This window comes from Dipodomys merriami, unplaced genomic scaffold, assembly GCF_024711535.1.
Source record: "Dipodomys merriami isolate MVZ:Mamm:240054 unplaced genomic scaffold, mDipMer1.0.p SCAF_55, whole genome shotgun sequence".
Classification (NCBI taxonomy): Eukaryota; Metazoa; Chordata; class Mammalia; order Rodentia; family Heteromyidae; genus Dipodomys; species Dipodomys merriami.
In genome coordinates this window covers 4,479,390-4,500,645 of record NW_027206124.1, presented here as the reverse complement: position 1 = coordinate 4,500,645, position 21,256 = coordinate 4,479,390, and the positions used below count along the sequence as shown (strand labels likewise).

The 21,256-nt window shown below is 57.6% G+C and overlaps 2 protein-coding genes across 3 annotated transcripts; one reads left to right on the top strand and one right to left on the bottom strand.

Annotated features, from left to right (window-relative positions):
• Window positions 1-463: 463 nt before the first annotated feature.
• Pmm1 (phosphomannomutase 1) lies at window positions 464-9,395 on the top strand. Its single transcript, XM_069999641.1, has 8 exons — window positions 464-613; window positions 2,912-3,029; window positions 4,530-4,606; window positions 4,692-4,783; window positions 5,124-5,223; window positions 7,614-7,689; window positions 8,486-8,601; window positions 8,903-9,395. Exons 1-8 carry the CDS (start codon window positions 527-529, stop codon window positions 9,023-9,025), a joined length of 789 nt encoding a protein of 262 aa, XP_069855742.1. The 5' UTR covers window positions 464-526; the 3' UTR covers window positions 9,026-9,395.
• Window positions 9,396-9,556: 161 nt separating this feature from the next.
• On the bottom strand, window positions 9,557-20,922 carry Csdc2 (cold shock domain containing C2). Of its 2 annotated transcripts, XM_069999640.1 has the most exons (4): window positions 20,746-20,922; window positions 11,928-12,226; window positions 11,371-11,493; window positions 9,557-11,110 (listed from the first exon to the last, which is right to left on the bottom strand). In XM_069999640.1, the coding sequence occupies exons 2-4, from the start codon at window positions 12,101-12,103 to the stop codon at window positions 10,948-10,950; spliced, it is 462 nt and encodes a 153-aa protein (XP_069855741.1). In that variant the 5' UTR covers window positions 12,104-12,226; window positions 20,746-20,922; the 3' UTR covers window positions 9,557-10,947. The 2 variants fall into 2 exon arrangements, with proteins under 2 accessions (XP_069855741.1, XP_069855740.1); XM_069999639.1 differs by lacking the exon at window positions 20,746-20,922 and having other exon boundaries at window positions 11,928-12,191.
• Window positions 20,923-21,256: the final 334 nt, after the last annotated feature.

Sequence of the window (21,256 nt, the reverse complement as noted above, 5' to 3'; positions counted from 1 at the left end):
AGGAGTAAAGGAGTCACGGAAGACCATCAGGCAAAGTCCAAAGCCTGCGCAGAGGCCATCAGGAGATTTCTGAGAGCTCAGGATTGTAGGGCAAAGGGATTGGCCCGCAAATCCTGGAGGCGAGAGCAGCTGGGCTGAGTCCTGTCCGTGCCCAGCCCTGCGGAGCGCTGCCCAGCCGTGGCCCCTCCCCCCGGCCTTGCCACCCCCGTCCACCCGCCGGGGACCGGCGCGCCGGGTCCCTCCACGCTTGCCAGGCTCTGGGTCCGGTGTGGAGCGCACCCACCGCACGCAGAGCGCTCTGTTCCGCCCTTTGCCACGCCCCCTTCCTGCCAGGTGCAATCAGAACGCTCCTTCGCGCTGGCTTAGGCCCCGCCCATCCCCATAGGGACCAATCCTCTAGCCCGTCTGGAGCAGGATGGCCCCGCCCCCTCAGGACCGCGCAACTGGCCCCGCCCCGTCCAGCCTCCGTCCCGCGCGACCTGGGCGGCCGCACCCGTGACTCCGCCCTGCGCGCGGAGCTGCAGCCATGGCTGTCACCGCCGAGGGCGCCCGCAGGAAGGAGCGCATCCTCTGCCTGTTCGACGTGGACGGGACCCTCACGCCGGCTCGCCAGGTAGGGCCCCGACGTTCGGCAGCTCTCGCCGGAAGTGTCACCCCGGGGTCTGCGGCGGCGGGACCGCAGCCAGCTCCGGACCTGGTGCGGGGTGCCGCAGCACAGGTCCTGGCGTCTGGTGCCCAGCGCCCGGCGTGACGGTGCCCCGAGCCGCCCCCCGCACGCCCCCCGCCTCCCCGCCGGGCCCCCACCCCCGCACCCTGCGTCCCGGGCTGGCGTCCGAGGCGGGCGCCCGGCAGGCTACGCGCGCCACCCGGGGGCAGAGTCGCCCTCTGGTGGGGGCCACAGGCCGTGGAGGGACAGCGCTACCTGGAGGACAGGCCCTACAGGCCTAGCCTGCTGAAGATGGAGACACCCAGGCACGGCCAGAGCGGGGGTGTCGGGTGCCTCCAGGACTGAACCTCCAGACCTCCGCCCCCAGCCAGGGTTGTCCCTTGGCTTTCGTCTCGGATGAGTCCCCAGACCCAGCTGGGTGCATGAATCAGCAGACAGGCCGCGTTCGTGGGCATCCCCCCCTCCCGTGGGGGGATCCCGCTCCAGTGTGGGAGCCACAGGGATCACCCCAGGGCGGGAGCTGTGGGGCCGGGTTACCGGGCAGAGGCTGATGGGAACCCAGGCCTCGCGTCTGGATGCCCCTCCCCGCTGCTATGGTGAAGGTGCTCAGTCTGGAGCCCTAGGTTAGCAGGAAAGCACCAGCCGCCCTAGGAGTGTGCAAAGAACTGGAGAGAGGCTGGGGCCCAGTCAGGGAGCCTTTTTTCTCCCTTGTGCATCAGGGCTTGAATTCAGAGCCTGGGCACTGACCCTTAGCTTTCACTCAAGGCTGGTGATCTACCACTTGAGCTCCACTCCCAGCTTTTTGGTGCCTACTTGGAGGTGAGTCTTAAGGACTTTCCTGCACAGGCTGACTTTGAGTTGCCATCCTCAGATCTCAGCCTCCTGATTAGTTAGGTACAGGTGTGAAGCACCACTGCCTAGCTTTGTCTTGTCATAAGATCGCTTTCTATGGCCTGCAGCCTGGACTCCTCGTTGTGTCCGGTGACGCATTGCTGAATTGCCAGTCCCTGTTCATTTTCCTCCCTCGGGCCCCACACTTAGGACTTTTCAAAGTTAATTTTTAATTATATAAGTGTTCATAAGCCCATTCTTTCTATTAAAAAATAACATTGAACAAAGAAGACTAAAGTTCCCTCTGGCCACTTTGCCCTCATGCTAAGCCCAGCTCCCTTCCCAGAGTAATGTGGTCCCCTGCATAGTGTGGCTTCCTTCCAGATGTTTATCTGGATGTGTCTAACCAAAGGAAATATGAGGCATTTTTTGAGGCATTGTTTTTGTGAGGCTATTCTTTAATTAAGTGGCTTTCTACTGGCTGCAGCTCGTGTGTCTTGGGAGCCTGCCTGGTTGGAAGCATAGATGTACTTTATCTGTGCTCCTGAAGGGAAGGTGGTATCATTCCTCCATTGACAGCAGGGAAGTGGCTTGCAGTTCCCCACTACTGCAAAGCAGGCCCAATGAACCTGTGCATGTGCAACTCAGGGCTTTGCATTTTAAGTTTTAGTGGATTTCACAAAACTATCTTCAAATCAGCAATATCCATCTACACTCTGTGTGCATATGTGTGTGTGTGTGTGCCAGTCCTGGGGTTTAAACTCAGGGCTTGGGCACTGTTCCTTAGCTGTTTTTTATTCAGGGCTGGTGCTCTACCAATTGAACCACAGCACCACCTGCAGCTTTCTAGGTCTCATGGACTTTCCTGCGTGGGCCGGTTTCAAACCTTAATCCTCAGATCTCAGCCTCCCAAAGTAGCTAGGATTATAGGCATGAGCCACGAGCACCTGGTTGTTAATAGTGTTTTTTTGAGACAGGATTTTGTTGTGTAGCTGCAGCTGACCTCAAACTTTGATCCTCTAACCTCAGCCTCCCAAGTGCTAAGATTACAAGTATGAACCACTATGCCCTGAGTGCAGTTTTTGTTTGTGTTTTGTTTTGTTTTTGTTTTGTAGTCCCAGGATTTTGAACCCTTGCTGAGAACCATGGTAGGCAAACACGCTCCCACTTAAGCCTCACCTCCAGTCCTGTAGATCTGTTTTGATTATAGACCATCATGAGTCAAATGTGCTGTTTTGCATTTGTGCAGCCTTGTGTCAGGGTTCAAAAAGCTGTAGATATTGCATTTCTGATTTTTGGACTAGAGATGGTTGGTCATTCATTCCTGCCACTGTTCCAGGTTGAATTTTGTGGGTTCTCTGGATTCTGAACTCTATACAGCACTCCCTGAATCCTTTTCTTCCCTCTCCCCAGAAAATTGACCCTGAGGTGTCAGCCTTCCTGCAGAAGCTACGAAGTAGGGTGCAGATTGGTGTGGTGGGTGGCTCTGACTACTCTAAGATTGCTGAGCAGCTGGGTGATGGCGATGAAGGTAGGCGCGGGTCCAGGGCTGGTCCAGTTGCGGGCGGGCGGGGAGGGGGGCGGTGAAGGGGGATGGGAGGGAGTCAGGACCCAATCTGGCCTCTGTGGGAAGAAGAGGTAGAGAAGGCATCAGGTAAATGACTCCCTTGCCAAGTCAACAAACATTTAGTGAGCAGCTACTGTAGCCAGGCACTGGACTGGACTCTGGAGAAATAGGAGAAGAACAGGCAGGATCCCGCCTGGGGCAGGGTAGCATCTCTGCTGAGTCGGTTCATCTTTACATCAGACATCATCAGCAATGGCTGTGACTTGTTGAAAATGGCCAGGTGGTTCCTCCCATTCATAAAATCCTCAGCATCACGCTTCAGGACAGCTACAATCGCCCATTTATCACAGCAGAGACTGAAGTCCTCCAGGAAGTCACACGGATCTGAGAGGCTCCAGTTTCAGCTCAGTGGTGGAAGATACCTCTGTTCCTCAAACTAGAAACTTCCTTCCAGTTTTCCTCTACCCTGCCCCCTCGTTCATCCCATCAGGAAATCCAAGAACATCTCCCTATCCCGTCATGTCTCCATTTCATCACTCCACCATCATCTAAGGGATTGTCACCTGTCACCCAGATCCTGCAAGAGTGTCCTGGCCATGCCCCCTGAGCTCCCTATTGGCTCACTTCAGCTGTAGCCGGAGATGAAAAGGGAATAGCAAGAAAGCTGGGTCCCATGCTGAGGACTTGTGGGAAATGGTGCCCTCTGCTGGGCAGTCCTAGAGCGCTTCCACAGGAGGGAGCTGAATCTTGAAGATGGTGAGGGACCAGGGGACAGGTGGGCTTCGAGGTGGAGACCTGCCTGAGCAGTGCCCTAAAAGAGTGGCTGGGAAGAAAGCAAAAACGGCCGGGTGCCGGTGGCTCACGCCTGTAATCCTAGCTACTCGGGAGGCTGAGATCTGAGGATCTCGGTTCAAAGCCAACTCGGGCAGGAAAATCCACGAGACTCTTATCTCCAATAAAACACCAGAAAGCCAGAAGTGGCTATGTGGCTCAAGTAGTAGAGTGTTCACCTTGAGCTAAAGAGCTGAAGGACAGCTCCCAGGCCCAGAGTTCAAGCCCCATTACTGACAAAAAAAAAAAAAAAGCAAAAGCTACAGGAGTGGAGGCTGAAGAAGCAGGCCCAGGATGACCACTGGATGCCAAACCAGACTTACTACCCTTGGAGTGACTCTTGGGCCCAGTCTCGTGCTTTTATGTGAGAGTGCTAGTACTGGGGCTTAAACTCGGGACCTAAGTCCTATCCCTGAGCTTTATCACCCACTCTACCACTTGAGCCACAGCTCCACTTCCAGTTTTTTGGGGGCTAGTTGGCATTAAGAGTCTCATGGACTTTTCTGCCCAGGCTGGCTTCGAACCTTGATCCTCAACACTCAGCCTCCTGAGTAGCTAGATTTACAGGTGTGAGCCATCAGTGTGTGGCCTCACCCTCTTTCTTTGTCCCATGGCATTGGCGTGGCCCGGAAGTCATTGAGAAGTTTGATTACGTGTTTGCTGAGAATGGGACGGTACAGTACAAGCATGGACAGCTGCTCTCCAAGCAGGTCTGTGTGCGGCTCACCCACTTCTCCACTGGGGTGGCAGGGGTGCCTCTGTCCTGTCACACTTAGAGCTGTGTGTGTCCCTTAGACCATCCAGAATCATCTGGGGGAGGAGCTGCTTCAGGACTTGATCAACTACTGCCTCAGCTACATGGCCCTGCTCAGGCTGCCCAAGAAACGGTGAGGCCTCACTTGGGCTGGGCTCCAGGACTTGTGGCCTGAGGGTGGAAAAGTACGGGTTGCTCCAATAGAACTTGAGATACTTGGGCTTCTGAGTGTGTGTGTGTGTGTGTGTGTGTGTGTGTGTGTGTGTGTGTGACTAAGGGAAGAAGCCACAGCCTTGCACCTGCTAGGCACAACCCTGCACATCCCTGCACATCCCTCCCCCTGATTTACTGCTGGGTAGATTCTGGTCATGTATGAAGTCCGGGAAGGCTGTGGTGCCCGGGGGCTGGCTTGAATTCAGGACTGCTCTCTTCTCCCTGGCCCCGTCTTCTGTCGCCCCTTCCCCTCCCCCCAGTGGAACCTTCATCGAGTTCCGGAATGGCATGTTGAACATCTCACCCATCGGCCGCAGCTGCACCCTGGAGGAACGGCTCGAGTTCTCCGAACTGGACAAGGTACCACCCGCCATGCCCACGGACCTTTCTATTGGCCTTTCTGAGCCTGTTTCTCATCAGTAAAATGGGTTGCAGGGAGGAGTTCCATTGAACCGATACCCTCGGGCCTGGTCTGTGTGCCAGGAGTGGCGGCATGTCAGCCTCTTGCCAGTGCTGCGGGTCCCCCTTCCTCCTGCTGGCTCCAGCCTAGGTACCTTTGCCACCTTCAGCTCCCATAGCTCCTGTTCCCTCGGCCTCTAAAGCCAGTCTTCACGCGCGCGCATCCGCACAGACGGGAGTCCACTGTCTCTGCCGTGTTCCTACCCTTAGAACTTCCCACAGTCGCTCCCCTTGCCTCCTCCATCCTCTTGACCCTCTGCTTTCTCCAGCACGTGTCAGAGGGCCTTTTAAGCCTGGCTCTGATTTGCCCACTGCCCTCAGGTACTTCCTGCAAGCAGGTGGGTCTGGGCTAGGCATTGCACGCTGTGTCCCCTGGCCTAGGGATAGGCAGTAGCTACAGGCACACAGACTTTTCTTGGGGTTGACCATAGGTAAGCTGGAGGTGTGCGGCTTAGTGGGAGAGCACCTGCCTACACATGCGAGAGGCCCTGGGTTCAAACCCTAATAATACCAAGAACCCCTTCCCACCTACACACGTCTACAGAGGGAACCCCCCCTTTCAGGCCATGCTCTACCTCTTGTTCACCCAGAAAGCTGGAAAGGCAGCTTTGCCACTGTGTGCCTCTGTGTTCCCATCTGGAAAATGGGGCAGCAGTTACTGCCACCACATAAAACCGTCTGCTCTGGCCTCTAGAGCAGGTAACCAGCCCAGCATGGGGCAGGGGCCTGGGAGGCTGGGCTGTGGCTGGTGCGTGCTACCTTCCCTCTGCCCCCAGCTCCTCTAACGTATCTCTTTGACTCCTGTTCACCCCCTAGAGACAGGGGAGGAATCATTTGTGTTCTCTACACAACCTGAATCCCATATTCCACTTCAATTCAGATTCTGGGTCCTTCAGACTTGACAGGGATGACAAGTAGACCCCTCTTTTAGAAGAGGACACTGGGACAAAGAGGTCAAGGTCACTGGGCATCAGAGGTCATCCAATAGCCTGGTCCTCTAGTCCCTTACAGAAGGGAATTGCGACCTGGGCGGAACTATTTCACCAGAGCTTTAGGCCCCAAAGAGCAGCCTGTGGTAGAGACCAGGGCCAAGGGCCCATCAACCTCCTGGGAAGGCAAAGCCAAAGCTGGGATCTCTGCTTTTCCAATGAGAAAGAAGCAGGCAGGGGTCAGCAGTTACTTCTCTGCCCTTTAGTGCAACATATGGGCTTGGAGAGGTCACATGACCTGTCCACGGAGCAACACAGCATCCAAGCCTGGAGGCTGGGCAGCCTGTCTTTGAGTCTCAGGCTGGCTCCTTTCCAGCATGATCGCTGGCCTCCATGGACCAGCCTTCCAGGCCCTGCACTGCCTGCCTCATTCCAGTCCTGCCCAGTCTGACTTCCGGTGGTACTCATCACCATCCTGTGTCTTTAAAGGCCTTTCCATTCCCCCCAGGATGTGTCCATCACCCTCCCCCATTTGGTCTCTGGACCTCTGAGTTGTATATCTGGCTGCCCTGTCCCAGCCACTTCAGCCCCATAGGGATGTTTGTCTCTGTTCACTGCTAGGATCCCCAATGTACGTCTCTGGGCTGAGTTCTGCCTGCTGTTCTCCCCAGCACAGTCCTGAGTGGATGTCCTTGGGCGTGACCTTTGTGCAAAGGACCGGGAAGGGCGTCCTGGGACCAGACCCGCTTGTCCTGACATCTCTGTAAGCCCCTTATTTGTGGGGCTTCTTCTCCCAGCTCCCTCCATTTCTAGTACCTGAGCTATATTTGCTGTGTTGACTCAAACTGAGCCCCCCTCTGAAGTGGACGCTGGGATCCAGCACGCAGGCTGCCGACCCTTCCCCTTCCTCCTGTGTCTCTACTGACAGGCATTCTTCCTGCCTACTTTTCTTCCTTCTTTCTTTTCTTCCTTCCTTCCTACATTTAAGTGTCAGTCCTGGGGCTTGAACTCAGGGCCTGAGCACCATCCCTGAGATTTTGCTCAAGGCTAGCACTCTTCTACTTGAGCCACAGCACCAATTTCGGCTTTTTCTGTGTATGTGGTACCAAGGAATGGAACCCAGGGCTTCATGCATGCCAGGCAAGCATTCTACCACCCACTGAGCTACCTTCCCAGCCCCTCTGGGCCTTCTTCAGAAGGTTACAGATGGTCTGCAGAGCATGACTCCTCTCTCAGCCTCGTTTCCTCAAGTAGAGGTTATACCTACCTGGAAAGCCAGTGAGCTCGGGTGGATGCATGCCCAGCACCAGCCTGGCACACAGCAGGCCCTGTGGACCTCAGCCAGCACCCTTCTTTCCACAGAAGGAGAAGATCCGGGAGAAGTTCGTGGAAGCCTTAAAGACAGAGTTTGCCGGCAAGGGACTGAGGTTCTCTAGAGGTCTGTACATCCGCCTGCAGCAGGTCTGAGAAGCAAAGCACAGGAGACACACACACACACACAGGAGACACACACACACACATAGGAGACACACACGCACACACACACACACGCACACGCACACACACACACACACACTGCATAGCAGGGGCCTAAGTAGGCCAGAGCAGGGTGTTTACTGGTGCCCGGTCTTGCCTGCCTCTGTAAATGCCCTTCCGCCTCCTGGTATTGTTTCTCTACCTCCACCTCCTGGATCTAAGGCGCTGTCCAGCTGTGTAGAAGGTGGTTTTGCTCTCCTCTGCCACTCGGGGCACCCCCAGGGCTGAAGCTGGCCTCATGCAGCTGATCTGGCTGCTATGTCCCCCTTTCCCCGGTTGCTGGGGTCCTTTTGAGCTCTTTGATCATATCACACCTTTGTCAGAGCCCTTGAGAGGCTGTTTCCCACACACACACACCCTCAGCCTCCCTTTGGAGCCCTGGAGGCCAGCCTCTTCCCTGCTGCCAGTCCTGCAGTTTGCCAGGTCATTCTTCATCCTGCCTTTCCGTGCGGACTGCACCCAGTTCCCCAGATGTCCCCACGCCTCCCCCAGCCTTGCAGCGCCCCCCCTCCCCCTTACTCTCAGGTGGTTTTTGTCTGTTTCCTCCTGGCTCACACCATCCCTGAAGATCTCCAGGCTCCTGTGTCTGGCACTAAGCAGGCTCTGTAGTTTGAATGAATGAGTGAACAAGGGGCCTTGCCTAAGCACACCCTGCGAACCCCCAGCCCCTGCGTCACCTGCCCCCCCCCTCCCCGCAGGAGGCATGATCAGCTTTGACGTCTTCCCCGAGGGCTGGGACAAGCGCTACTGCCTGGACAGCCTGGACCAGGACAGCTTTGACATCATTCACTTCTTTGGGAATGAGACCAGCCCTGTGAGTACGGGGAAGCCCTCAGAACCCAGAGCACCCGAGGTCAAGGTCACAGGACACAGGCCAACAGGACGGGCTTCCTGGGGGCTCCTGGAAGACAGCCAGCTGCTCACCAGCTCCGTTATACTGATTGGAAGGCTAGGGCCCAGAGAGGGTCGGCTACTTATTCTCAAGCAAGTGTGACAAGGGCCACGAAGGGGAACCTTCTGACAAGACAAGGGGGGGATGGGGTCCCATGTCTGGGTGGCACTGGGCACCCACCTTAGCTCCAGGCCTCCCCTAAGTGCACATTTTCTGTGTGCAGGGTGGGAATGACTTTGAGATCTACGCCGACCCCCGGACTGTCGGCCACAGCGTGGTATCCCCTCAAGACACAGTTCAGCGATGCCGAGAGATCTTCTTCCCGGAGACGGCCCACGAGGCCTGACCAGGGCCCGTGCCAGAGCATCATAGCGTCCAAGAGCTCTGCCCTGGCCGAAAGAAACACCCGTGGGTGCCAGCACCCCTCCTCCTCTGTGGCCCCGCGTGGCCCACTGTAAGGTCCACTCACACGGGACCAGGGTCTGTGCAGTGACCATCCCAAGACAGCTTCCTGAGTGGATTCCGCCCTGCACCCCACAGCCCCGCCCGGGGCACGGCTGCTGCTGGCACCTGAGCGAGCAGGGCCGCCCGCCTCCCCTGAGGGAGGTGCCTGTGCCAGTCCCGCAAGGAGCCCGCCATGCCAGGCTCCAGGAGCAGTGTGGCAAGGCAGGGCCCATCGCCCAGGACTGTATGATATTAAAGTTCCCAGGACAAGACCAGCTGTGAGATGTGTCTGGAGAGATGGCTGCCCTGGCACATGCTCTCAGCGCCACCCAAGATCCAGCAGCCATGGGGTAGCGTGTCCTCCCTCAGCCTCTGCCCCAGCTCCCTCCCTGGGAACCTGACAGACAGACGGACAGACAGCCGTGGGCCAGAATAGGTCACAGTTGAGTTTATTGCCAGTGTTAGGAAGGTTGTGGGGGGGGGGCGGGTCCGTGGCTGGGGGCCTGGGAGGATTTCTGGGAGCAGAGGGGAGGCCTGTTACCCCCCCCCCCCGTGCCCATTCACCGCAGCCTGCCTGGTGCCTAAAGCGCCCCTGGTCCTGGGAGGGAGAACCGGGGACTCCCACGCCCCGGGGACAGGCCTGGCTGGAGAAGCCGAGCTTACAATAGGGGCCAGGGTGAGGGTAACCAGAGCCCAGCAGCAGCTCTGGGGTCCTAGCCTCTGTGTGGTGGACACTGGAGCAGGATGAGCCCCAGCTGGGGGCTACCTGAGGGGACCTCTAAGGCCACTGAACCCCTCAATTCTACTTACAGATGGCTCTCCTGAAGCCACTGTCCTTCCTCGAGCCTTTGACCCCATTTATTCCCACACACACACCAGGTAATGGGCTCTTAAGAGAGTATGGGGGCCAGGGCCCCTCCTGGCCTCCCAGGCCAAGATACACACACACCACACACAGCTTGACACCAAAGGGACGCCAGGGGACAGGGACGACCACACACTGGGAGGGACTGGGTAAGGGCTACCGTGGTGGCTGGGGTCTGGCACTGCTCTTGCAGGCTGAGGGCTGTCCGAGGGGCGCTGGGCCGGCAGGGACATGTCATCCGATGCAGCGGCCAGGCCTGGGCACAGCGTGCGCTGGGGGTGTGGGCCGGGGTAGAGAGGAGGCTCCGTCCAAGCTGGATGTGGACGGAGCTCGGCTCCTGCAGCCCCGCGCCAGGGATTCACAGAGCCACTGCCAGCAGCTGGGGGGCCCCCACGTGCTGCCCTGGGGCCCCTCCCTCCTGCCTCACCAATGCACTGAAAGCAGTGAGTCAGGGGCCGAGCATCCCGACCTGTTACCCTCTTTCCCCTGCCTGAGGCCAAAAGCTTCCCTAAAGCCCTCACAGGCCTGGTTTCTGGAGGGAAGGTTCCAGGCCATGGAAGAGACCCCAGCAGGAGACAAGCAGAATCTGGCGCGGGATGCGGGGAAGCATGAAGGGTGCAAGGTCATACGGAAGGGGTCTCCTGGAGCCCCAGGAGTCCCACACAGGCTCCCAGGGGCTCACTCAAATCACCAGACGGTGGACAGGGCCGAAGGCGCCTGAGCGTACAGGGCAGGGCGGTGAGGGGGAGACAGGCGAGGCCCCGCCCATGGCCTCCTCCCATGCCGCTCCTGGCTCACTTAATCATGGGTCACGGGAGGTTGAGGCACACATTCACAGCCACGAGCACAGACAGACAGACGAGCACACTGAGGCCGCCTGGGGGAGGGAGGACTGGTCAGCAGCACGGTGGGGGTCCGCAGCCAGCTACTGCCTGCCCTTCCCGCATGGCACCCCAAGCCTAGGAGCCCACCACCTGGCCAGACCAGGTCTCGTGCGGGGTGTGTGGAGCCAGCTGCGTGAGCACCACCTCCACGGCCTGGAACTTCTGGTTCTTGGGTGGGATGGGGCACATCTTGTAGGTCACTTCGTCACCTTCCACTGGCACGTACTCCCCCTCGATGCTGAGGGGCAGGAGAAAAGGGGGGTCAGCAGCAGCAGCATCCCCTGGTTGCGGGGTCGGGGTCCCCAGATCCCACGGCAGCCCAGCCAGTCTAGAGGAGTCTAGGGAGACTGAGATGTGAAGGTCACAGGGCTGAGGCTGGCCTCTGAGTGAGAGGGACCGGGCCTAGCCACGCCCACCTGCTTGAAGCTGATAGGCCAGAAGCTGGAACTGGCTCCCAGGGCCCCGCCCAGGGGCCACGACAGCAGGGCCTGGACTCACTCAGACACGTGCACGAAGATGTCCTCAGACCCGTTCTCGGGGGTGATGAAGCCGTGGCCTTGTGAGCGGGAGAACTGCTTACAGACGCCCTTGAACACCGGGCCGGCCGAGGCTCGGGCTGTCCTGGGGAGCGGGGTGGGGGGTCGAGCTGTGGCCTGGGGACCCCGAACCCACCCTGGACCGTCCTGTGGCGTCGCCCCCAGTCACAGATGCCACACTGAGGCCCAGAGACAAACCGGCTGCTCCAGATGCCTCCTTGCCAGAACCTTCTCTGCTGTGCACCCGCCCTCCTTCCTGAGCTTGTCTGGATTCTTCTGGTCAGGTTTTGGAGTGGAGATGTCCAGCCTAGGCTTGAAGATGGGCACCTCACTATCTCCCGAACAGCTGTGCCTTATTCATTCCTCACCAGACACTCGGTTTTGTTTTGTTTTTCCTGTCATTTCCTAAAGCATCTGCTCTGTGCCTGGCCCGGGTTCACACCTGTCATCCTCAGTAGGCTGAGATCCGGAGGATCTTGTGTCTAAACCACCCCTGGCAGAAAAGTCTGGGGTACTCACGCCGAATATGTCCTGGTCCGTTTGGTGGGCAGAGGACTGGGCAGGTCCCGGGACGCAATGCCACCTCTTTCCCAGACCCTGCTGCCCTCCCTGTGGAAGGGGAAGGTAGGCCAGACAGGAGACTTGGGGGAGTGGAGGGGCGGGACCACAGGGGGCGACGTGGACTCCGATGTCATGGTGGAGCCCTCAGGAGAGCCTGGTGGACCCTGGGGCTCCGCGGCCGGTGAAGGGCTTGGGTCTCCTTGCAGGCAGGGCCCGGCCTGGCCCTGCTCAGCAGCCTCGCCAGCCACAGGCTCCGTCTGCAAAGGGGAGAGAGACACCCAGGGAAGTACAGCCTGGGAATGGCCCAGGACACAAGTCAAGAGGCCTGCACGCCACACCGGCGTCCTGACTTCAAGCCATGGGGTCTCCCTGGCTCAGTATCCTCACCAGAGAAACAGGCGGGCTTGTAAGAGCAGGTGTGGGTCTCAGTGGTAGAGCACTTGCTTAGCACGTATGAGGCCCTGGGTTCAAATCCCAACACTAGGGGCTGGGAAGGTGGCTCAGAGGTAGAGTGCTTGCCTTGCATGCATGAGGCCCTGGGTTCGATTCCTCAGCACCACATAAGCAAAAAGAAAAAAGCCGGAAGTGGTGCTGTGGCTCAAGTGGTAGAGTGCTAGCCTTAGCTGAAGAGCGGAGGGACAGCGCCCAGGCCCAGAGTTCAGGCCCCATGACCGGACGCAAAAAAAAACAAATCCCAACACTATAGTAAGGCAAACCAAACTGCTAAGTCCTTTCCGCCTGTAGTTAATTCCATAACTCCAAGGGACAGAGAGGTGAGATTTGGCCTAAGTATCCACTGTTTCAAACTCATAGTCCTGAGCTCAAATACCAGCTTTGTCACCTTCAACGTGGTGACATCAGGGAAGGTAGTTGCTGGGTTCTGGAGGGTGGCTCATGCCTGTAATCCTAACCTACTCAGAAGACTAAGATCTGGAGGATCATGGTTCAAAGCTAGTCTGCACAGAATTGTCCAAGGGACTCTGTCATCCAATAACCCACAAAAGGCAAGGCAGATGGGTGCCAGTGATTCGTGCCTGAGGAGGCTGAGAACTGAGAATCGTGGTTCAAAGCCAGTCCAAGCAGACAAATCCTTGAGACTCTTATCTTCAAAAAACCTGAAGTAGGGGCTGGGAAGGTGGCTCAGTGGTACAGTGTTTGCCTTGCATGCATGAGGCCTTGGGTTCGATTCCTCAGCACCACATAAGCAGAAAAGGCCCGAGTGGCACTGTGGCTCAAAATGGTAGAGCGCTAGCCTTGAGCTTAAGAGCTCAGGGACAGCATCCAGGCCTAGAGTTCAGGCCTCTTGACCAAAAAAAAAAAAAAACAAAAAAACCTGAAGTAGAGGTGTGGCTCAAGTGGTAGAGCACCAACATTGAATAAAAAAGCCAAGTGAGAACATGAGGCCCTGAGTTCAAGCCCAGACTGCCCAACAGTAAAAATGAGTAAATAAAAATGAAGGAAGGCCGTCAGCAGTGTCTACGTGATGGGCAGGCATACAGGTTGCAGAGGGGAAGCCCACTCCCTGCCTCCCAGCTGTGTGCCTTGGGCAGACAGTCCCGACCTCTGACCCCATTTCCGGTTCTATGCTATGGACACGGAGATGGCCCTGAGGACTGACTTGAGGAAGGAGCAGCTCACGGTGAGTTCTTGGGAACTTAGCCCAGTTTCTCCCTCTCCAAATGAGATTAGAGGTTTATGGCTGGGTGGTAGAGGGGTTGCCCAGCATGCCAAAGAAAACCACAGGAAGCAAGCGCTGATGGCTCACGCCTATCATCCTAGCTACTCAGGAGGCTGAGATCTGAGGATCTCGGTTCAAAGCCAGCCTGAGCAGGAAAGTCCATGAGACTCTTATCTCCAATAAACCACTCAGAAAACTGCTGTGGCTCAAGTGGTAGAGTGCTAACCTTGAGCTGAAGAGCTGAGGGACAGCGCCCAGGCCCAGAGTTCAGGCCCCATGACCAACCAAAAAAATAAAAACAAAAAAAACCACACAAGCCAGGCACTGGTGGCTCACGCCTGTAATCCTAGCTACTCAGGAGGCTGAGATCTGAGGATCGCGGTTCAAAGCCAGCCCGGGCAGGAAAGACTGTGAGTCTCCTATCTCCAATAAAACCACCAGAAAACCGGAAGTGGTGCTGTAGCTCAAGTGGTAGAGCGCTCGCCTTGAGCTGAAGAGCTGAGGGACAGCGCCCAGGCCCAGAGTTCAAGCCCCATGACCGACAAAAAAAAAAAAAAACCACACAAGACACTGTCTCCACCATGTTGAGGATTGAATGCTTCGTGGGGGGCAATCTCCTAGCACCCACACATATAGCACATTGTGATTACAGAATAGAAATCCTGTCTTAGAGTCGCTGAACATCAGCACATGTTCTAGACTCGATGTGAGCATGCTTGCCAGCGTGTGTATGCTGGTACTGAGGCTTAAACAAGATCTCATATTTTTGCTTGGCTTTTTGACTCAAAGCTGGTGCTCCACCACTTGAGACCTCCACTTCCCGCTTTTCATTCATTAGAAATAAGAGTCTCATGGACTTTTCTGCCTGAGTTGGCTTCAAACCATGATCCTCAGATCTCAGCCTCCTGAGTAGCTAGGTTTCTAATCATGGCCCCCAGACACAGTGCCTAGAAACTTGAGAAAATCCATCTGGTAGAATGGTTCAAATGGTAGAGCACCTGCCTAACAAGGACAAAGCCCTGAGTTCAAACCCCAGCACTGTCAGTGAGAGAAGGCAGGGTTGGGGAGAGGTAGGAAATTCCCCAAATGCCCGCACTGGGGGAGTACTCAGCACCAGGCACAGCAGTACTTACCTGGCGCCCACCCCTCACTGGGGGAGAGAGGCAGGTGACAGGGTGACAGGCACAGAGCCCTACCACCTCTCTCTGGGGTGCAGGGTGGACCTGGCCTCCCGGGCCTTGTGCGGTGCCGGGCACTGACATTGAGGCTGGGAGTCCTGGGGGTGGGGCGAGCCCAAGTGGTTGCCAGGGAGACGCAGGCTCTGAGCAGCTGCCAGCTGGGGCTGGTGAGCCGATGACCTGAGCTCCTGGGGCTCATGCTAAGCACGGTGGCAGTGGGAATGTCACAGTGCTACCAGGGCTAGGGTTGGGGGGGAAGGGGCTCGTCTGCCTCCCCCTCCCCGCAATGGCTCTAGAAGTGGGAGGTGGAAGAAGCTACAGACGTGTCAGGCCTTCACCTCCACACCAGAAGCAGGGTGTGCCAGGCCTCCCTCCAAGGCCTCATTCTGAGAATGAAGAAGACTAGGCTTCAAGGACTCTTCTGGGCAGGGGAGCACTGGACAGGAGAGTCTGCTTCTCCCAGACAGGGCTAGATGCGGAGTGGTGGAGGCAGGCAGACACCCTTCCCACCCACAGCTCTCTTTTCTCTTTTAATTCCTGCAGCAGCTCTTTGAGGCTGGTGGTATTACTACTCCATTTTACAGACAAGGAAACTGGGGCTTAATGCGGTGAAATGGCTTGCTCAGGGCCATGTGAGCCAGGGTTGATTTCTTTCTTCTTTCCTTCATTTATTTGCCAGTCCTGGGGCTTGAACCCAGGGCCTGGGCAGTCCCTGAGCTTCCTTTGCTCAAGGCTAGCACTCTACCACTTGAGCCACAGCGCCACTTCCAGCTTTTTCTGTGTTTGTGGTGCTGAGGAATCAAAGCCAGGGCTTCATGCATGCTAGACAAGCACTCTACCACTGAGCCACATTCCAGCCAATGAGCCAGGATTTAAACCAGGACAGGCTAGTTCTGGAGTCTTGAGTAGGAAATGTGAAATTCTGTGTCAGGCCTGCATTGCTCTTGATTTTATTTTTAACCAGTCCTGAGACTTGAACTCAACTCAAGGCCTGGGATTTGGTGCTCAGACTACACTCCACTTCCAGCTTTTTTTTTTTTTTGGTCGTGGGCCTTGAACTCTGGTCCTGGGTGCTGTCCCTCAGCTCTTCAGCTCAAGGCCAGCGCTCTACCACTTGAGCTACAGCGCCACTTCCAGTTTTCTGGTGGTTTACTGGAGATAGGAGTCTCACGGTCTTTCCTGCCCGAGCTGGCTTTGAACCTCGATCCTCAGATCTCAGCCTCCTGAGTAGCTAGGATTATAGGTGTGAGCCACCAGCACCTGGCTCTTTTTGGTGGTTAATTGGAGATAAGAGTCTCATAGACTTTCCTGCCTGGGCCTGGCTTTGAACTTCGATCCTCAGATCTCAGCCCCCCCCCCCCCCAGTAGCTTGGATTACAGGCATGAGCTACCAGCATCCAGTTTGCTAATAGTTTTCAATGTGGCCTTGAACAGAGCCCTCTTCCTCTGGGGACCACCAGGGACCTGAACTTGGAGGAGCTGCACGAAAAGGGAAGAGGCAGGCTGGGCACCGGTGGCTCACGCCTATAATCCTAGCTACTCAGGAGGCTGAAATCTGAGGATCACAGTTCAAAGCCAGCCTGGGCAGGAAAGTCCATGAGACTCTTATCTCCAATAAACCACTAGAAAACCGGAAGTGGGCGCTGTGGCTCAAGCAGTAGAGTGCTCACCTTTAGCTGAAGAGCACAGGGATAGTGCCCAAGCCCAGAGTTCAAGCCCCACGACTGACAAAAAAGAAAAAAAAAGAAAGAAAGAAAAGGGAAGAGCCAGAGGTCCAGTTTCTACCTTCTTTCCAGAACATTTGTGGAAACACTGAAGAGTGGAAATAAGGCTTCCATTATGTGAATGTCCTACACTACTTTTGCAAAAAATCAATTTCTATCTTTAAACTTCCCATCTGCCTTACTTGGGTGGAATTATAATCATTTCCATTATACACATGGGACAGCTGAGGCTCAGAGAAGGTAAGTGATTCATTCATGTCACACAGCAGGCAAATAACCAGTGCTCTTCCATGAAAATAAAATCTGTGCCTGGTTCAGCGAAGAGGAGACTAGAGTTTTCCCAAGAACTTTCCTCTGAGAAGCCAAAGGGAAAAATAAACTCCCTCCAAAGCCAAGAGCCAGCCAGGCAGTGGCAGCTCATGTCTGTAATCAGGAAGCTTAGAAATGAAGACTGAGGTTCAAAGTCAGCCTGGGCAGGCAAGTCTGTGACTCTTATCTCTAAGTAACGACAAAAACAAAAACAAAAACAAAAACAAAAAACCAAAATGCCCGAAGTGGAGTTGTGACTAGCTATCTTTGAGCACAAAAGCTCAGGGACAGTGCCCAGGTCCTGAGTTCAAGCCCAGGACAGCACAAAAAAATAAAAATAAATCCAAGAGCCAGCTATGTTTTGAGAACATTTGCTCCAACTTGGAGTGTCTGGCCAGCCCCGCCCTCCAGAACCAGCAATTGAGTGATTCTCCCTTTCTGAGTTCTGGTCTTCTCATCTGTGAGATGGAGCCAACCACAGCCCCCGGGGCAGGCTGTGGGCGGAGCCAGGAGCTGCGTCTGTGTCCACTGTCTGTGAGCAGCCCCCTGGCCAGCTGCTTTGGCTCCTGCTCCCGGGCCAAGCTCATCTCCGTGTCCCTGAATGAAGGCAAAGCTCCAACAGACGTTGTGCTTCTGCGGCCCACGAGGCCAAGGAGGCCGCAGAGAACCATTGGGGCCGCTGAGAGGGAACGCTGGCCGAGATGCAGGTCACAGGACTGTGGCACACTGGACGGTGAGTCAGCCCTGGCACATCAGGTGACCAGAGCCAGCTGGAGCTCTGTTCCACTTCTCCCCCAACCCCTCAAAGAATGGCAGAGAAATGGCCGTCCCCAATCCCTCTCAGCCCGGTCAGATTAAGGCTAGCACTCACCCACCCAATGCTGTGTGACCCAGACAAGCAGCTGCCCTTCTCTGGGCTTCATCTTCGTCTCCAGCCACATGAATCATGGCCTCAGCAACCTTTGAGGTTGTCAAAAACACACATGTGTGCTAGGCACCAGTAGCTCATGCCTGTAATCCTAGCTGCTTAGGAGGCTGAGGTCTGAGGATCACCATTCAAAGCTGTCTATAAGACTCTCATCTTTAACCACCAAAAAAAAGGCAGAAGTGGAGCTGTGACTCAAGTAGTAGAGTGCTAGCCTTGAGCAGAAGAAGCTCAGGGACAGTACCCAGGCTCTGAGTTCAAGCCCCAGAACAAGCACAAAACACAAAACAAAACGTACATGGGGGCATACCCCACTGTGACATTTCCCAATGTCACCATTCCTATATGGCAATACAAAATTATACATGCACACAATGCACACATGTAACTGGGACAACAGACGCCAAAGGAGCTCTGGTCTTAGAGGCCCCCAATCTGTGGGAGAAGAAACACACGCAGGGCTGGGAAGGTGGCTCCGTGGCAGAGTGCTTGCTTGGCATGCACGAGGCCCCTGGATCCAATACACAGAAAAGGCTGGAAGTGGCGCTGTGACTGAAGAGCTCAGGGACAGTGCCCAGGCCCAGAGTTCAGGCCCCAAGACTACCAGATGATGATGACGAAGACGACAACAACAACAACAACAACACGTGATCCAAATCCAGAGTGGGCAGGCCTGACTCTGTAACAGCCTCTGCTACCATCTACTGTCCAAGCCGGGTGTCTCTCCTCTCAGCGAGTCTGGGTAAGAACCCCACACCCCCGCCGCAGCCGTACCCATTGCACAGACAAGTGAAGACGCTGGCTGCGCCTCAGTCACCGCCTCTGCGAGGTGGGGCCAATGGCGGCTGCTCTGGGCTGTGGGAGGAGTCAGGAGCCGGGTCTGGGCGCAGTGGTTGGTGAGTGTCCCAGCCATGGGCTTTGGCCTCCACCATCCAGCCCAGCACAGCTGAGCTCCCACACTCTGTGCTCAGACTCTGGGCGGGAGACAGAAGGGAGGACCCCACCATTCCCGGAACAAGTGGGGAGCCACAACTTGGGGTTCTATTTCTGGTACTGCACTGACTCAGTCCATGACCTTGAGCGAGTCAACCCCCCAACTCTATAGCTTAAAAACAACTCCCCCAATGAAAACATCCCAGCCACCCCGCCTCCCCCAGGATAGGGGAGCAGGTGGAGAGCAACCCGTTCAGCTGCTGAACAGAAATTCCAGGACCCCAGGGCTGGCTGGTCTACTGTAGGCCTGGGAAGGTGACAGACAGAGCAACCCCGGACCACCAGAGAAAAGGGGCCACCTGCCTGGCACCCCTTCCCCCAGACGCTCCTTAAAATACACTGCAGCTGGAAATGACCTAATTAAACCTCCTTGTCCTCCCCCTCCCCACTGTGTGTGTGTGTCAGAGAGAGGGGGAGGGAGGGGGAGGGGGGAGGGGGGAGGGAGGGAGGGAGGGAGAGGGAGAGAGACAGAGACAGAGAGACAGAGAGAGAGACAGAAACAGAAAGAGAGAGTGGGAGAGAGAGAGAGAGAGAGCGCTACCCATCCCATATTAGACCTTATTTATTCAAGAGACCCTTTACCTTCTTCCTGTCCTAGGCAGCCCAGGCCGCCCCCAGGCCATTGGCATTGATGGTGGTCTATGGGGGAAGGGAGGGCCGAGTCCTCCAGGGACAGACAGGTTCTCATCCCAGCTCTGCCTCCACAGGGCCCAGCGTCCCTAGGCAAGTGGCTTTCCCCTTCTGAGCCTTCCTGAAGAGACCTGACTGATGGCAGCTCCATGTGCAGTGGCTGCCAAATCCCTGAGCTTCCTAGCGTGTGGAGCAGCCTCCCTGCGCCCTGCCCTGTGGTGACCATCTCAGGCTGCCCGGAGTGTCCCCTTCCCACCTAGCTGTGGGCCTGAGGCTGGGATGGGGGGCACACGGCGCCCTCTGCTGGTTGCCTCCTGTAAGGGGACCCTGCTCCTTGCTGGCTGGGAGGAGGATGTCCCCTCTACATCCATCCAGGGAGCCCCTCCCCGACCTGTGGGCATCCATGAACACGGCTTCTCCAGGTCCGGGACAAACCTCGGTGTCCCTCAGGGCCCTCAGAGGCCTGTGGGTCTGCACCCTTGTTTTTGTCCTTCGAGGTGGGGCAGGCAGATCGGAGCGGGCGCACCTGGAGGCTTTGGTAACAGACTTCAAGGAAATGGGTCAGGAGGTAAAGCTGGGCGGAGGAGGCGCCCCCGCCCCCCGATGGAGTCAGGTGTGGGGACCAGGCTGCCCCGCCCCCGCCCCCGCCCCCGGGCAGTGGAAGTGTCTGGAAACACTTCTTTCCCAAGGAGAGGCCCCAACTGGAGGGCATCCAGGGGGCGCGGTGCCAGGCTCCGAGGGTGCCCCTCCCCCGGCACCCCCAGCCGCCGTGGCCGCCTCGGTTTATTGTTGTTCTCCTGCCCCTGGGGGAGAGCCCGCAGGCCGGCCCGCACCCGCGCCCCCCGCGAGCGGCAGCGCCCCCTCTCCTCCCGGCCCCCGGTGCGGCCCGGGCCCTGGGGTCCGGTCACCCCTGCCCTCTGCGGGGCCGAGCCCCGGGGAGAGGGGAAACCGCACGCAGCCCTCTCCAGCCAACTGGCACAGAAGGGAAACAGAGGCAGGCGCGGACCTGCGCGGGGGGGGTCCCGGCGCGGCCCTGCCCCTCCCCAGCTCCTGCCTGGATTCCAGGAGAGAACCGCGACGCCGGTGCGTCCCTCCCGCAGCCTGACAGGAGGCGGCTGCGGTTCTAGACGTGAGTCCCAGACGGACCGACAGACAGACAGACACCTGCGTTCACGCACGGGGCGGGGGGCCTCTGCTCCCGCATCCCAGGGGAAGAGGGATGCGGAGGGAAGGGGCGGAGGGGGGCTCCCGGTCCCCGCTGCACCCCGCATCCTCCCCGCACCGTGCACTCCGCCCGCCCGGCTCCCGGCGCGGGCCGCGCGGCGCCGCCGCCCCTTACCTCGCCCCGGCGCGGGGTCCGGGCTCGGCCTCTGCGGGCGGCCGCGCTCCGCCGGGCTGGTGCGTGCAGCTGGCGGGCAGGTCCGCACGGGGCGTGCGCGCGCGCGCGTGTGTGTGCGTGTGTGTCTGTGTGTGTGTGTATGTGTGCGTGTGTGTGTGCGCGCGCCCGCGCGGGCGGCTCCTCCGCCCCCCACTCACTCACGCACGCCTTCCCGCTGACGTCAGGCGGGGGCGGGGCCGCGGGGGGATTTGTACTCCGGGCTTAAAGGGACGCGGGGGGACGGGGGTGGGAGCGGGGCGGGGACGGGGGGGACGGGGGGGGGCGGGGGGGAGCGGGGCCGGGACGGGGGGACGGGGGGAGCGGGGCGGGGACGGCCCCCCCCCGGGGCCCAGGCCCCGCCTCCCGGACCGGCGCTGCCAGGTGAGTGACCAGCTGGTTCCGCCCAGGCTGTCTGTCTGTCTGTCCTTCCTAAGCTTCCTGTTTTGGAAGGTGGCTTTTATTGCTGGGCCAA

Bases quoted from the DNA above. Each gene is read 5' to 3' on its own strand.
- Pmm1 (XM_069999641.1), top strand. From the start codon at position 527: ATGGCTGTCACCGCCGAGGGCGCCCGCAGGAAGGAGCGCATCCTCTGC. The intron at 4,607-4,691 runs GTCTGTGTGCGG...TGTGTCCCTTAG, and splicing joins GACAGCTGCTCTCCAAGCAG to ACCATCCAGAATCATCTGGG. The intron at 8,602-8,902 runs GTGAGTACGGGG...TTCTGTGTGCAG, and splicing joins TTGGGAATGAGACCAGCCCT to GGTGGGAATGACTTTGAGAT.
- Csdc2 (XM_069999640.1), bottom strand. From the start codon at position 12,103: ATGACATCGGAGTCCACGTCGCCCCCTGTGGTCCCGCCCCTCCACTCC. The intron at 11,494-11,927 runs GTGAGTACCCCA...CCCGCTCCCCAG, and splicing joins CGGACCAGGACATATTCGGC to GACAGCCCGAGCCTCGGCCG. The intron at 11,111-11,370 runs GTGAGTCCAGGC...CCTGCCCCTCAG, and splicing joins ATCTTCGTGCACGTGTCTGA to CATCGAGGGGGAGTACGTGC.